This window comes from Arvicanthis niloticus, chromosome 12 (assembly GCF_011762505.2).
Source record: "Arvicanthis niloticus isolate mArvNil1 chromosome 12, mArvNil1.pat.X, whole genome shotgun sequence".
Taxonomy (NCBI): Eukaryota; Metazoa; Chordata; class Mammalia; order Rodentia; family Muridae; genus Arvicanthis; species Arvicanthis niloticus.
This window is the reverse complement of record NC_047669.1, coordinates 4,242,707-4,258,129: the sequence shown is the minus strand read 5'-3', so window position 1 is coordinate 4,258,129 and position 15,423 is coordinate 4,242,707. Positions and strand designations below refer to the sequence as shown.

At 52.0% G+C, this 15,423-nt stretch overlaps 1 protein-coding gene and 1 long non-coding RNA gene across 3 annotated transcripts in view; both read right to left on the bottom strand.

Annotated features, from left to right (window-relative positions):
- Positions 1 to 15,423, bottom strand: part of Txnrd2 (thioredoxin reductase 2) — a 54,171-nt gene that overhangs the window by 13,532 nt on the left and 25,216 nt on the right. For both annotated transcript variants that reach the window (XM_034515349.2, XM_076942608.1), the window contains exons 9-11: positions 13,014 to 13,033; positions 11,993 to 12,084; positions 10,442 to 10,616 (exon numbers count right to left, since the gene is read on the bottom strand). In XM_034515349.2, coding sequence (XP_034371240.1) covers positions 10,442 to 10,616; positions 11,993 to 12,084; positions 13,014 to 13,033 — 287 coding nt within the window. The remainder of the gene's footprint in view (positions 1 to 10,441; positions 10,617 to 11,992; positions 12,085 to 13,013; positions 13,034 to 15,423) is intronic.
- LOC143443998 (uncharacterized) lies at positions 12,107 to 13,007 on the bottom strand. The gene is made up of 2 exons (XR_013113453.1): positions 12,417 to 13,007; positions 12,107 to 12,212 (listed from the first exon to the last, which is right to left on the bottom strand). It is a non-coding gene; the product is annotated as an uncharacterized LOC143443998 (long non-coding RNA).

The window sequence follows — 15,423 nt, the reverse complement described above, 5'->3', positions numbered from 1 at the left end:
GTGAAGCAGTATCAGGCAACAAGCTAATGTGCTGTCACTCAGGAACAAGAAGGCACAGTGTGTATGTGCGCAATTGGTAGCGTGAGTGACTGTCTAGACCGTATGAAGTACTGGGTTCAATCCCAGCCCCGGGATGTGGGTGGTAGAAGCAAGAGAACCAGAAGGTCAAGGTCATCCTTGGCTATACAGAATATTTGATCCATCCTGGGCTACATGAGACCCTGTCTCAAAAATAGCAACAAACAAACTGTGGTTTAGTGGCCAACACTAATAAAAACATATGTCCCCTCAGTGAGTCCAGAGTTGTGGAAACCCTCAGACGCACAGGTCAATGGTTCTGAAGAAACAGGAGTCAATGGTTCTGAAGAAATAGGAGATGCTCATGTTCTATGTAACGTGGAAGTTATGTGGATATCTATGCACCATTCCAAGAGGACTGTTAACATCCTGTGATGTCAAATGTGTACAGGAAAGTCATGGTTTCTTCTCTTCCAACATACGTAGTTTTGACAAAAAAAAAAAAAAAAAAAAAAAAAAAAAGTCTTGAAGCACAAAGAGCCCTGGGATGGCCTGGTTCCAGCCTGGGCTATTGGGGCCTCCTAACCACAGAGGAAATCAGGCTCCATTAAGCTGCAAGGACACAGAAAATCATGATAAGAGTCCCCCAGAAAGGTAGCATGTCTCAAAGGAAAGACACTAGTGTCTGGGTGACCCTAGGGAGGTGGCTGTTCTATCTGTATAAATTGTGGTATCTGGGTCCATGCAGGCCCCATGTGAGCTAACTGGCTGGTACTTCCTCACATGGCTCTTTACTGGAAGGGCACTCTTACACTTCCCCCAAATGTCCAGGACTCTTGTGAAGTATTTGCTCCTTCCTGTCTGCCTGCAAGCATCGTCTAGACAGGCTCCAAGTGTCACCTCCCACCAAAGACTATCTGCACGGACAGACTAGGCCCTGTGTCTCCAGAATTCGCCAGGATAGCCTGCAGCATGTGCCGTGCAAGGAGCATGCTGACTGGAGCCAACAAATTCATGCCCTGCCCAGACCCTCAGAGTAGGCTTGCAACCCTCTCACCAGGAGCCAGTAATGGTGTGAATAAGTAAGGCTGGCAGCCAGGTCTCCAAAGCACAGGTCTCAGCTTGCCCTCTCCTGCACACCCCTGTAGCTGTCCAGCACGCTGTTCACAGCAAACAGGTTTTCAGACAGTGAAACCGCACCATGCTCACCCTCAGCTTCAGCTTTTGGGTACAAAGCTCAGGACAGGGAAGGGACAGGCTTGTTTCTCTTGGTGTCAGTGTATCTGTCCCCTCATGCTCCACACAGTTCTGGGCCTTCAGGGAGGGTAGCAGGTGAGCTTCATCATAGCTCAGCTGACAGGGGAGGTCCCCTTTGCCTTGAGTTCAGATAACTGTGGCCCCTGAGCAGGTATATGTCCCCCAGAGACAGACTGCTTACGCCTCTCAGGAGCTCAAAACAATTCCCCACTGACAGAGGTGACTTGGCATCAAAGGCATAGTTCCCACAGCTTTTGGTATCTGGGATGAGCTAGACTTCAGTCTGCAATGTCCAGGAAGTGGGTGGCGCCCACCTAAACATCTGGCAGATGAATCTTTAAGTCTCCAGCTGTTCTGCTGGATGAGGAAGTCAAAACACAGAGACTCAGCTAAGCCTGGCTGCTGTAGTTGGCTTGGGCCTGGCTCCAGCCTCTTGGCACTACTCAGCCACAGGAACTGGTTGTGGGCAGGCAGGCACCATGGGGATCAGCCTAGACTCAGGCAGTGGGAGGCCACAACAGAGGAAGGAGCTGGGCCTATGGGTAGGGCTGGAGCACATAGGAGGAGGTAAAGGCTCAGTAGCTTAGGGGCCTGTGGTTCAATCCTCGGGTCCCTTCTCTAGTTTCTGGGTTCAGCCTGCTGCATTCACTGCCTCCTGGTAATCGCGCTGGAGCTGCGGTGGCCAAGGGAAAAGCTGGTAGGCTGCTTTTGCTGCTGGCTAACTAAGTTCATGATACACATACGCCCATCTGGTCCTGTGAGGCCAAGAACATCTCTTTGTGTTCCTTGTGGTAACTATAGCAACTACCGCTCTTGCAGATGCCAAGGAAGCCCTGTACCAAGGTCCTTATGGAAATAAAAATACAATTAAATGATGTTTAATGACAGAAATACAGTCTAATAAATGTGTCACTGAGTTGTTCATCATAGTGTGAAGAGCAAGTATTCTCACACAAACCTAGATGCTCTAGACCCCCCCCCCCCCAGGAAGACCTGTGTGGTACATGTGAGCCCTTTTGTTCCTAGGCTACAGTTGCATACAACACCCACTACCTGAATGCTACAGGCGACTGTAGCACAGCAGGTCTGCGCCTCTAAACAGGTTTATTTCCATACACACTGCCACAGCATTACAACAGCCTTGGTGCCACTGTGCCAGAGGAAATGTTTAGCACTGAAATAATCTTCTGGGAAGGCTGGGTGAAATACACCATACATACACCTGGAAGTGGTACCAGGCGAGAACGGTAGGGGAGGAGCTAAGTGCCCATCACGGTCTGTTGCAAAGCGAAGATTTCTCAGGATGTGTCGTGTGTACACATTTGGGAAGTACACAGGCATGTGCACCAAGTCTGCAGTGTGAGGAGCCGTCTGGCTGGCTGGGTAGAGGAGAAACTCAGTGTGGCAAAGAGCTTGGCTAACGTGTGGCAAGCGGTTTGTTACTGCTTATGGAACGGATGGTAGAGGAAGGGAAGGAAGGGCCAAGAGAGGTAGCCATGGCCACACTGAGAAAGCTGTTGTCAGCAATGGTGTGGGCCCCGAGGCCAGAGAAGCCATCCCTCACCAGGCATTCCATATTGTGGAGCTGTTCACTGAGGCTGAGACTAACTCTGACCACAGGGAGCAGGCTGGGCTCCGTGACCTAGGGCCTAGCCTCACAATTCACTAAAGCTCTGCTCACTCCCTTGTGATCAGAGCTGAGTCCAATCTCCCTGCTGGCACTGAGGGCCCACCAGAGTTGTAGGCATCTCCTCAACTCAGGTCTGGAACCCAAGGAAAGTAGAAAACAGGTGCAGGTGACACCCAGTGGCCATCCACCTAAGCAGTTGGCTCCAGGTGCTCTAGACCCAGTGACACGCTCATAAAATGAGAAGCAAAGTGCAAGCCAACGTGCCAGGCTGAACTGTGGCTGGCCGTCTGCACTCTGCTCGGTGCCACTCCAGACCCTGCTGGACCCACAGCCGGAGCTCTAGTGTGCTGGTGGCAACATAGTCCCGAACATTTGTTGGCTTGTTGTGCTCTACTGCCTGGCTCCACCAGGAAGGAGACCTGGCCCATGCCATGCCAAGTGCCACTGACACTCAAGGGAAGGGAAGCTAGCTGGGAGGATGGGGCTTCCTGACTTATGGCAAGTGCTTGTCCATTTGCTTTGTTTTTAACACTCTGGTGCTGTTTTAATTTGCACTCTGAGTAATACAACTGTTTTCTGCCTCCCATTTGTTAATAGCATTTCTTTTGCTAACTGCCAATCCTTCCCTGCCTTTGCCTTTGCCTAAGAGCTTCACATATAATCAATACATGATGCTCTGCCAACCCTTCTACAAGGAGAGTGCTCAAATGTAGACTTTCCTCTGAGTAAATGTAGACCTAGGCCCAGGGCCATCTGCTCAAGAGACTGTGCTGCAAGCTCTGGCTGACTTTTCTACAATCGCCCCAACACACACACACACACACACACACACACACACACACACACACACACACCCTTAATAGTTGACCTTACCCTAAGGAGTGGCTAGAGAGGGCTGCAGGCCAACTGCCTAAGGCAGCCAGCCCTCAGTCTTTACCAGCGCGATAAAGCTGCGGGATAAAGGCTGTGCAGGTGGAAGGCCACAGCACCCTGCGCCTCTCTGATCCATGCTAGTTAAACGAGCATGCCCTCCAATTTCATGCCTGCCTACAGCACATGTTCCCACCAGGGAAGGGCAATCCGTGAAATGAGGTGAGATTTAAGTGCCAGCAGGAAGAGGGAGGGTGAGTGAGGGGCTGCGGTCCAGACTGATATGGCCACACCAGGTGGCACATAATTGGACAGAGAGGTATACACTGTGATCTTAACAGTCTGAGGGCCACGAATGTCTGTGTGGAGAGCCTAGCCAACAGTCCCATGAGGCCCCGGTGGTACTCAAGTGTGCTGACCCTGGCCTATTGCCTGCCTTATCCATTGAGGCTCTGTGGTTATCTATCTATCTATCTATCTATTTATTTATTTATTTATTTATTTATTTATTTTGGTTTTTCCAGACAGGGTTTCTCTGTGTAGCCCTGGCTGTCCTGGAACTCACTCTGTAGACCAGGCTGGCGTCGAACTCAGAAATCTGCCTGTCTCTGCCTCCCAAGTGCTGGGATTAAAGGCGTGCGCCACCACTGCCCGGCCCCAACTAAGTTTTATCTCTAGCCTTTGACATTTTTTTTGGAGGGGGTGATATGTTGGGTAGGATCTTACTCTGTAGCCCAGGCTGGCCCCAAACTCTCATCTAGCTCATGTTCCCCTTCGACTGCCATCTTTCTGCCTCAAAGTGCAGGGTTTACAGGTGAGAGTCACAGGCCAGCTCTCTTATCTGTTTAATCATATATACTTAGTTCTGGGGGAGAAGTAACCCATTTACTTACTGCAGCCCCTCCAGCATGTTAAATATGTCTACTCCTGAGCCCCTCTCTCTTTTCTTCTCTTTATCTTTCTCTTTTTCTATCATAGCCCTGACTCAATACAGCTCAGGCGCACCTACAGCTTCGAGGGCCCCACTACAGTGGGGGACTCCAGGCTGTATGCATGCTCTGGCCATCTTCAGGCACCCAGTCCTGGGGACCAAGACATCCCTCAAAACTCCCAGGCAGCCTAAAGCTGCCCCTTCCCTTTTGCTGAGCTTGGATCATTCCTGGTGATCAATGTCCAGCCTTGAGCTTGGTTCTGTTTATTCTCCTACCCCTTCTCCTGGCGCCTGGCACTCAGCGCTGGGGAGGGCTTGTGTAACTGTCGTATGGGTGTGAAATCTGCATATATACAAATAGATAGTCCTGGGTAGGAAGGAGAGCCAGACCATACAGCTCACCCTGGGCTGATGTAGGCCCCCAAGCACTGGGTGTCCTCACACAGCTTCCCTGGCCCTGCCTCCCTGGTCATGGGCTAGGTGCACAAGTGTGGGTGACCTATATAACCTCCACGTGGGGTCAGGTGGACGCTGGAAGTCTGGCTCCAATACCTAATAGTCAGGACTGTCTGGCTGCCCTCACACGATTTCCGGGACTCAGATGTGGAGTTCATTCATGAAGAATATGATGATGGGGAAGACAAGATGCTAGGTTGTCTAAGAGGAAGCCCAAAGACGAAGAAATTGCTTAGTGGCCTAGGGTGAGAATGGGGTAAGCTCCTGCCCAGGTGTCACCACTGTAGGCAGGTTCCACAGACAGGAACACTGCTGTCTCCAGCTCTTATGATAACTAGGACTATGTAGGTGCAGCAGGGCTCTGTTCCACAGGCTGGGAAGGAATCCTGTGACCCAGGAATGGGTGTGCCACAGCCCTGTTGTCTATCCTGGGCAGGGACAGAAAACTGTCTGGATGTGCTCTGGCAGCCTAGAGGAACAGGTCAGTCTTAGTTCCATTCCCAAGGCTGTTCCCCAGAGGCTCCACATGCCTTCCTTAAAACCATTCGGCCTCAGGAAGGCATCTGCTGGGGTTTAGGGGCTGTCCCAGGCCAGCTCCCCAGACAGCACCGAGATTCAGGCTACAACTGGTTAACTCCAGGCTAGGCAACGCAGATCCCGCCTGCCTGGACTGTGCAGGCTGACTGTCTTCACTCAGCGCTGTAATCGGCACATCTGCAGACAGGAAATCCTCCTCGCTGAGGTTCCCAGTCTATTATCTGAGACACCTGGTGTGGGCGGGTGATTCAGAGACAAACAATGAGGGGCCCCTGCACAGCAATTAACTGCTTTAACTGCTAATGTGTTTAATCCACCACTGCAGATCAAGGCTGTGTGGGGAAAGACTGCCTGGCCCTCTCGGCTTCCAGAGTAGAGCACTGCTTTGCTGCAACCTCACCAACTACACTGGCCTGGTCAGGGTGGAGGAGCTGAGGCCATCTGTCCATGGACCTCATGGGAGGCTGGACAGGTATCCATACCTTTTATTAAATGTCCTTCAAAGTTCAGCTTGTTGGGACAGTATCAGCTGCTTGCTTGGATGGAAAGCACAATCCACAGAGACGTCTGAGGTACCAGCCATGCAGCACCTCCACCCCACCCTGTTTTATTTGAACCTCCTAGAGTGCATCATCTTACAGCTAGCAGAAAGCAAGCTTCGTTAGAGGCTTATCAGTACAAGCAGCAAAAAACATTCCCAGTTGTTCAAATGGGAAGTGGCTCCTGAATGTTTACAAAGCCTGGCTCAGAGGGGGTGGTGAAGTCAGCACATGCCCGAGCGCCAGCCCCACCACCCAGAAGGCGTGCCAGAAACCGCTGCCGCCACTGCCACAGCCCTGGGGAAGAAGGGTCAGAGGCCAAGGACTTGGAAAAGCTTCTACCCACAGCATCAATCGCCCTGCAGCCTGTCTGGGGATACTCCTTTTGAACACACAAAAAGTAGAACAGATTCCCCGAGGGGGGGGGTGAGGGGAGTGGAGGAGGCTCTGCCTGATGCGAAGCCCCCTGGAAGCCAGGAGACTCAGGCTTTGCAAAGGCACAGACCCTACTCCATGAGCCACAGCTGTCCAATAGCATCTGGCCACAGGGTCCAACAAGATGACGGAGGGCACGGTGAATCACTCTGGTGGGTCTAGGACTTTGGAGACTGAAGCAGGAAGACTGCACGTTTGGGGCTAGCTTGGGCTACATTGTGAGTTCAAATCAGCCTGGATTATATACATGTAGAGAGGCCCTATCTCAAAAACCAAATCAAACAAGCAAAAATAAGACAGGGTTGTGTGTGCCCTCAGGGAGATACAGAGAACCTTGGGGTGGGGCAAGAACAAAGCTGTCTCCTCACTGCTTAGAAAGGTCTGACAGAGCCAGGCGTGATGGTGCATTGGTGTGAATACTTTTAATCCCAGCACTCAGGAGGCAGGAGCAGGAGGGTCTCTGTGAGTTCCAGGACAGCCAGGGCTACACAGAGAAACCCTATCTCAAAAAACAAACAAACAAGCAAAAAAAAAAAAAAAAAAAAAAAAAAAACACAAAACAGAGGTTTAAGATAAACCAAACAAAAAGATGTCACCTAATCTTTTGCACGGTTCATAGTATTTAAAAATTAATTTTCACAGTGTGACTAAGAACCTTGTCTTTGGATAAGGGAATGCTGGGGCATTCAGATGCATGCTCACCCCTGTCCTGTGCCTGATGCAGGCTCACCCCTGTCCTGTGCCTGATGCAGGCTCACCCCTCTCCTGTGTCGGGGCACTCAGATGCATGCTCACCCCTCTCCTGTGTCGGGGCACTCAGATGCAGGCTCACCCCTCTCCTGTGTCGGGGCACTCAGATGCATGCTCACCCCTCTCCTGTGCCTGATGCATGCTCACCCCTCTCCTGTGTTGGGGCACTCAGATGCAGGCTCACCCCTCTCCTGTGTCGGGGCACTCAGATGCAGGCTCACCCCTCTCCTGTGCCTGATGCATGCTCACCTCTCTCCTGTGTTGGGGCACTCAGATGCAGGCTCACCCCTCTCCTGTGCTGGGGCACTCAGATGCACGCTCACCCCTCTCCTGTGCCTGATGCATGCTCACCCCTCTCCTGTGCTGGGGCACTCAGATGTAGGCTCACCCCTCTCCTGTGTCGGGGCACTCAGATGCAGGCTCACCCCTCTCCTGTGCTGGGGCACTCAGATGCACGCTCACCCCTCTCCTGTGCTGGGGCACTCAGATGCAGGCTCACCCCTCTCCTGTGTCTTGGTATGACCCATTGGTCCAGCTCCTCTGGCTTCGACCTCAGTTTCTTTTTCCATTTTTCAATACAGGGTTTTTCTGTGTAGCCCTGGCAGTCCTGCAACTCAGCCTACAGACCAGGCTGGCCCCAAACTCACACAGGTCTGCCTGGCTATGTCTTCCTAGTGCACCACTGCTTCCTGACTCTCATTCTGATTGCTAGGCATTTGAACAACTCAGAAAAAAGTTTATCCGGAAGCATATTGCTCTGTGATACGACCCTGTTGCTTAGGAAGCCCCAGTCAAGGGCCTGTTGTGTCCTAAGCAACCCCTATGGCACACTGGAGACCACCTGCCTCACTGAGATGGAGCCAAAAGAGGCATCTGAGGGTGATCTGGTTCTGAGCCCTGGCTCACACCAGGCAGACCCCCGAGACCCAGCTACTCTGGGACAAAGCGGTGAGACCATTTTCTATTGCTCCAGGCCTTCCCCGTGTTGTGTGCAAGTTCCCAAGGAAGCTAGGAAAACAAGAAGCCCAAACTAGAACGTGCTCCGCAGAGGCAGGCAGGGATGCTCACGTGTGCTCTGCCAACGTTACCCTCACCAATGGGAACCCCATTCACCATGGCCACAGTGCCCTGGTCTCCCAGCATGCCTGTGACAGGAATGCATCTCTGTTCTTCCCACTGACTTCTGGTTGAGCCTCCACAACCTTCATCACTAGACCCAGGCCCCAGAGGCACTCCCCTGGCTATCCCTTCCTTCTCCCTAGTGGGGTCCATCTAGGGAGGCCATAGATCTAGCAAAGTCAGCGACTGCTAAGTACACAGCCACACCTGCTAGGCCTTTACCCCATGAAAAACTGGGCCTGCCACTCATGGAAGGGGAAGGATGAGGCAGGGCTATGTCGTGACAGCCAAGGCGCATGCGCAGGTGTGAAGCCTGGGCCTGGGCCACGCTAGACAAACCCAGGTTAAAGAGCCACATCCTGTGCCTGTATCAGGACAGCTAGCCTGTGGACATGTGTGTTCACTACAATATCGCTGACAATAACCTAAAGGTGACAGCAGCCTGCATGTCCATCAACAACTGAGTGGATAAACAGAACTGTTCAGCCCTGAAGAGGAAGGAAATTATGACACATGCTAGCACATGGGTAAACCTTGAGGACATTATGATAAGTGACTCTGGCCAGGAACAAAAAGATAAATGCTGTATGAGTCCACTTATGAGTTCCTGGAATCATCAAATTAAGATAGAGTGGAGTGGTGGGCCTGGGCAGGAGGACGCTCGTGCGGTAAGTAAGGGGCTTCAGAGTGGGCAATGCTTGGCAAACAGATGGCAGCGGTTGCACAGTAGTGTGAATGCCCTTAACGCCTCTGGGCTAGATACCGAGTAAGTAAAATAGAGCATTCTATGTTATGCATGACCACAATTAAAAATGTCACTGTGTATTCCTACGAAAACGTGTGTGTGTGTAGTTTGCATGTGTGTACAGGTATGCATGCATGTGTGTGCAGATATGTATGTACGTGTGCAGGTATGCCTGTGTGTGTGTGTGTGTGTGTGTGCGCGCGCGCGCGCGTGCATGCGCAGGTATGCATGCCTGTGTGAAGGCCAGATGTCCACCTCAGGTGCCACTCCTCACAGGCTGTCCACCTTGTTCTTTGAGGCATAGTTGGAGCTCACTGAATAGACTAGGCTGCCTAGCCAGCAAGCCCCAGGGATCCACCTGCTTCTGCTTCCCCAGCTCTGGAATTACAAGCAGGCTCCGCCAAACGCAACTTTTTAGTTTGGGTTCTAGGAAGCAAACTCGTGCTTAAGCAGGAAGCACTTTACCAACTAATAATAGTCTCTGCAGCTCTCTCTCTACCAACTCATAGTCTCTGCAGCTCTCCACCAACTAATTAATAGTCTCTGCAGCTCTCTACACATTATTTTTATGAGAAAAACAGCTGGCTTAAGTCAGACGTGGTGTGCACACCTGTAGTCCCAGTCCTTGGGAAGCAGAGACAGGAAGATCGGGAGTTCAAGTTCACCCTTGGGTCCATATGGAGTGTAAGGTTATCTTGGGCTATGTGAGACACTGCCTCAAAGTGAAGGAACAAAAAAACTAGCTTGAATTTACAATGTTAATAAAGCAAACATCTAATTCATTAAAGATAAATGTATCAAGGTTTAAGCCCTAGAAGGACTCTCTAGGTTTTACGGAAGCCTCATAAGCAGTCTGTGAAGGGTGTGGAAGGCCTCACACACCTTTGCTAAATGATGGCACCAACAAATCTCCTTTATGATTTGTGTTTCCAGAATATCATGTGGCAATGGGAGAAAAAAGAGGATGGTGTGTCTGTGACAGCCAGATGTGGACAGTGTGTCCATTAGCTTCCACGGTCGCATGCAAGGTATGCCAGGCAGTGGCCAACCTGCTTAGGAGCCAGCATAATGGAGGACCCAGGAGGTCGAGGGAAGGAAGGCGAAGGCCTCTCCTCTAGGAAATATGGTGTTTGTGTGGCTCGCCGCATCCTTACCTATGGCCCACATAACAGTGTCAAATGTGCCTGTGTCCTCCTTGCCAGAAGCATGATCTTCCCAAGTGACCTGCAGTTGGTTAGTTGGGAGCTTTTTGATAAGGGAGGGGACACAGCCTTTTAGGAACCGGGTGCCATGAGACTCCATATGCTCTGTGACCAAAGATGACATTTGCTGCAAAGCACAAAGAGACACCATGAGGATTAGGTTACTACTAGCAACAGGTATCAAGAGGCCCCAACCTCTGCCTTGTTCTCAATGCCTTGGCAGGGCCCCAAAAGGGTTCTGCCCACAGAAGAAGGCAGGCAGGGTGGCCACCACCCTCACCTCCGGGTCCCCTCGCCAAGTCAGAGGAGCTCTCTCAGCTTCCTCCTTGATCCTAGGCTCAGACTCTAAGAGCACTGTGAAGATGTATTCGGCCTTCAGCCTCCTCTGTGGGCCATGGAATCTGAATCCCATGGGCTCATGCTTCACTTCATCTAGCTGGCTTTCCACTCCCCACCCAGTACGCACTGACTGTCACCAATACCCGCTCACTGACATCAGGAAGGTGGGGGTAGGGGGACTTTCAGAAGACTCTGACTCCCAAGAAATGCAGAGACAGCAGTGCAGACCCAGACTGGGGGTTGGCAAAGGTGTTGCAGCCACCTCCTTGCTCAGAGGCCCCAGGTCTCGCCAGCCTAGCTGCAGCTGAGGCCAGTCCCCAGGCCAACAGCAGAGACTAGACACAGCTTCTTGAAGGGCATAACAACCACCATTTAAGTCCTGTGACATCTGCCTCGCAAGGTGGCTGGTGCAGGACTACATGTAGGAGGAGCCCTGGAGTATCAGGGACTGCATCTCAATTTGTCCAAACACAGGACCCGGCTCATTAGCTGCCTGGCTCTCTACATGCCAGCAGATGCCGGATGGCTCAGCCATGCAGGTCTCTGAGGGAACTACTGTTCAGTGCCCAGTGGGTCTGTCAGCACGTGGCCTGAGACTGCAGCCCTCCTCTCTATAGGCCCCTTTACATCTGCACCCTGTCGGCTGCCAACATATCCCCTGGCAGCAGGACACTCGTGACTCTCCAGATGTTGTGTCCCTGTAGAGGGGCTTGGCATGTACACCTGCAGCTATGGTGGCACAGCTTTAGGATGAAGCTGCATGCTCAGTTACATGAGATGGAAAGACATTTGTGGGGTGGGGTGATGGGGTCAGGGGTCATGAGACCATGGGTCCAGTTCATTCTGTAACCAGAGGACACAGCATATTTGACATCTCAGTGACAACCTCAAACTTAGATTTTAATGAATGGCTTATTTTGGGGGGATAGGCTTGAAATACTGCCCAGGCTGGTTTCCACTCTTGGACTCAGAAGATCTTTCTGCCTTAGCCTCTCAAGTGCCAGGAGGATAGGCTGGTGCCAAGAAGGAACTGTTTCAAAGGATTTAGGCCTCTCCACAAGGCTATAACTGCACCTGCTTGGGGCAGGGTAAGGTAGCCAAACAAGGGTATGACCTCATGGGAGAAGCAGAGCCCAGGTGGGCGTAGGGGCTCCTGGGTACTACCTGGTCAAAGCCTCGGAGAGGGACACTGCGCATCATGACAGTGGTATCCAGTCCAATCCCAGTGAGGAAGCCAGCACACTCGAGGGCCACATCTTCAGCAGCAGGCTAAGGCACACTAACTGACTGTGAGAGGAGCAGAGGGGCCAAAGACCCTGGCTCTGCTCTAACAACCCAGGGTCCCGTGTTCCTGCTCAGCACTGGAAGAGGCCTCTGATGAAAGCTGCAGAGACACCGGGCAGTGGTGGCGCACGCCTTTAATCACTTTAAGCACTTGGGAGGCAGAGACAGTCGGATTTCTGAGTTCGAGGCCAGCCTGGTCTACAGAGTGAGTTCCAGGACAGCCAGGGCTACACAGAGAAACCCTGTCTCAGAACCCCCCAGCCCCCCAAAAAGAAGAAGAAGAAAGCTGCAGAGATTCCCTAACCCCAGGTCTCAGGTGCATAAAGCTGCCAGCCACAGCTTCAAGCTCTCTCAACAGCACCCACAGGCCAGACAGGGTTCTGCCTCCATGGGGTTTCCATCTGGCTCTGGTGTTTCATCTCAGCTTCCAGGAGAGAGGGTGGAGGCTCAGTGGAGAACTGCTGGCCAGATCAGGGAGAAGAGCCTTGTGGGTAGAGCCACAGAGCACTGCCTGGGCTCCTATGCTCAGCCTGAGACTCCAGTTGGGGCTTTCATCTTTCCTCCCACATCCTGTCCTGACCCCAAGCCCCTCAGGGTTCCCCTCTTGACCCTTCCTGATCTGACTGCTTCTCCCGCAGGAATGAGGTCAGATGAGGGCTGCTCTCCAGGGAGATGCTCATCACAGCCTTCCTGGCTGCTTTGCAGCTCTCTCCAGCTGCTCCAGCCGGCTTAGTGTGAGCCTCAGGAAGCAGTAGCCTTCAAAGGTCAGCCTCAAACAGTTCCCTGGGCCCAAACCCCTCTTAACCGGTCCAGCTGAGTCTCCACACAGGAAAACAAAGTATCTTCTGGGAGGGAGAATGGGAAGGGGCTAAGCATCCTTCCTGAAGATGGCAAAGGATACAACTGGCTCCAACCACCAACCTGCAGAGAAAACCAGCAGAGAGCACACTAAGTGAGTACCAGCCAGGCCACACGCTGTGTTCCAAGGCTGGGACAAAGATGAGCCTCGCAGCTCATACCAGGTACTCATAAGCCAATGAGAGTGGAAGCAGACTGTTCAAACAGGGGATACTGAGGTATAGAACCCACTTCCCAACAGCTACAGCTATGAAATACAACACCACAAACAGTGCGACTGAACCAGCAAATTGCCTGGTGCTGAAGGGTGCGTGGTCAGTGATAAGTAACACCTGGCTTGTGGAAAGCCTAGGCAACTCCAGGCCCTGGGAGACATGTTGAGAGATGACCCTCAGAAGCATGAGGTTTCTTTCTGACCACAGGTGAGTCTTGTCTTAGGCTCCTCAGAACGTCTTGAGCCAGGATGGAAGCAAGGATGACCCAGGACACCAAGAGAACCAGAATGGGGACAGTAGCTTATGGGAAGCAGCAGCTATGTATGACCAGGGCCCATGACTGTCTCCCCAACACCACAACACCTGGGCCCAGGGCCGAGAGATCATCCCCCTGCCTCCCTGCCAGAGCCAGGACACGACACTGTAACGACAGTCATTTTAATGCTCTCTTGTAGCCAGCTCCACACTGCACATCCGTGTACATACATTCGTACACACATGCATATATTCATACACATACAGAAACATGAAACAAAGTCCTTTGCATGCACATACACACTATAAACACACTGGCATAAACATGTAGTCACACACTCATGTCCACATCCTCTCATAGGCATACCCACGCACAAGCACATAGGCACATGTGTGCACATTCCTGCAAAAGGACTGACTGAGGAAGAAAGGATTCCCAGCCAGGGCGCTGCACGTGGGTGGGCTGTCAGATCACCCTTCACTCTTTGAACACGAGCAGGTGATGTAAGGACGGATAAGCCTGATGTCAGTACTAATCCTGGCAAGGACTAATGATATAATTCCATTTCAAAAAGCGGCGGATCCCTCAGAATACTCGTGCAGGTGCCCTGCGGGAACCATCTGGCTTACGGCTCTGCACAGGAGCTGGGGACAGAACCACACTTACTGGCTGAGTACAAGATGGCCCCAGCTGGTCATAAAACTGCACTCAGCATGTGATGAATATGGACAGTGGATCCTGGGAACCCCAGCAGGCCAGGAGAACAGAGGTGCTCTCCAGGCCCTGAAAACACCCCCTGCACACGCCCACACAGGTGCAGTGTGTCTCCAGGAAAGACGCTTTCCAAAGTATAAAGCCTAACACTTGCATTTGATGTAAGAGCTCTGAGCCACTTAAGATACGAAACTACAAGTTATTGAGCTGCAAACAGAATCGAGCTGCTTTGATCACCCTGTCTCGCCTGTGGGAAGGATGGTAAGAAAGTCTGTGAGCATCCAACAAACCATGCCTCTGCTCTCAACTCCTTAAAGAGCTGTCCCCAGCCCACACCTCCTGACAAACTATGGAGACCCCAGCCCAGTGGGGCAACATCACTGTAGCCCTTCTGTTGATGCCTGGGCCTCTCCATTTATCTCAAGCTCCCCTCAGACTCTCCCCAAGCCAGCTGTAACCCCCAGCCCCCATTTCTAGGCTCTCCTACCACACTGCTGAGCATGCAGCAAGCAGTCTCCTGGATCTGATTCTTCTGTTTCTGTAGTCCACGTGTGCCTCCCAGCCTCCCACAAAGCAGGCTGGGTCTAGGAGATGGGTGGGCGTGCAGCCAGGGATCACCATCTGCTCTGGCAGAGCCCCATGAGCACCTCCTTCTGAGGTGGCCGCATAACAGAAGGTGGGGCACCATTTCCCAGGTGCCCCCAGCCCTCAGGCCACCAAGTCTAAATTGCCAACTCCAGAGCACACACAGGAAAGATAGACAGCCACAGGCAGGCACATTCCTGGGGGTGGGGAGCCTTGAGAGTGTGTACTGAGATCTCTACGAAAGCTCCCATCTTGCTTGAATGGACAATGACCTTGGGACATTTGTTTTATGAGCTATGATGACAGTCAGCATTGGTTTTCTTACTCCACCTCTCCCTCTAATTGACCAACTAATGGGAATGTTTATTCTTTGAAAGATGAACACAAGAACTCCAAGGACTAGGAATGGCCACATATGCCAATAATCCCAGCACTTGGGAAGTGGAGGTAGAAGGATCATAAGTTCAAGTCTAGCTTGAGCTACACAGTGAGTTTGAAGCCAGCCTGGACCTTGTCTTAAACAAACAAACAAACATTGGAACAAAAGCAGAGACAAAACATGAAGCCTCCAGATCCTGAGTCAGTTTCCAGAGAGAGGCTGGCAGCTGTAGGTTGGCTTCTACTGGCCACACGCATCCAGGACCAGTGCAGCTGGGGGACAGCAGTGTCGGCAGTATAGAAGG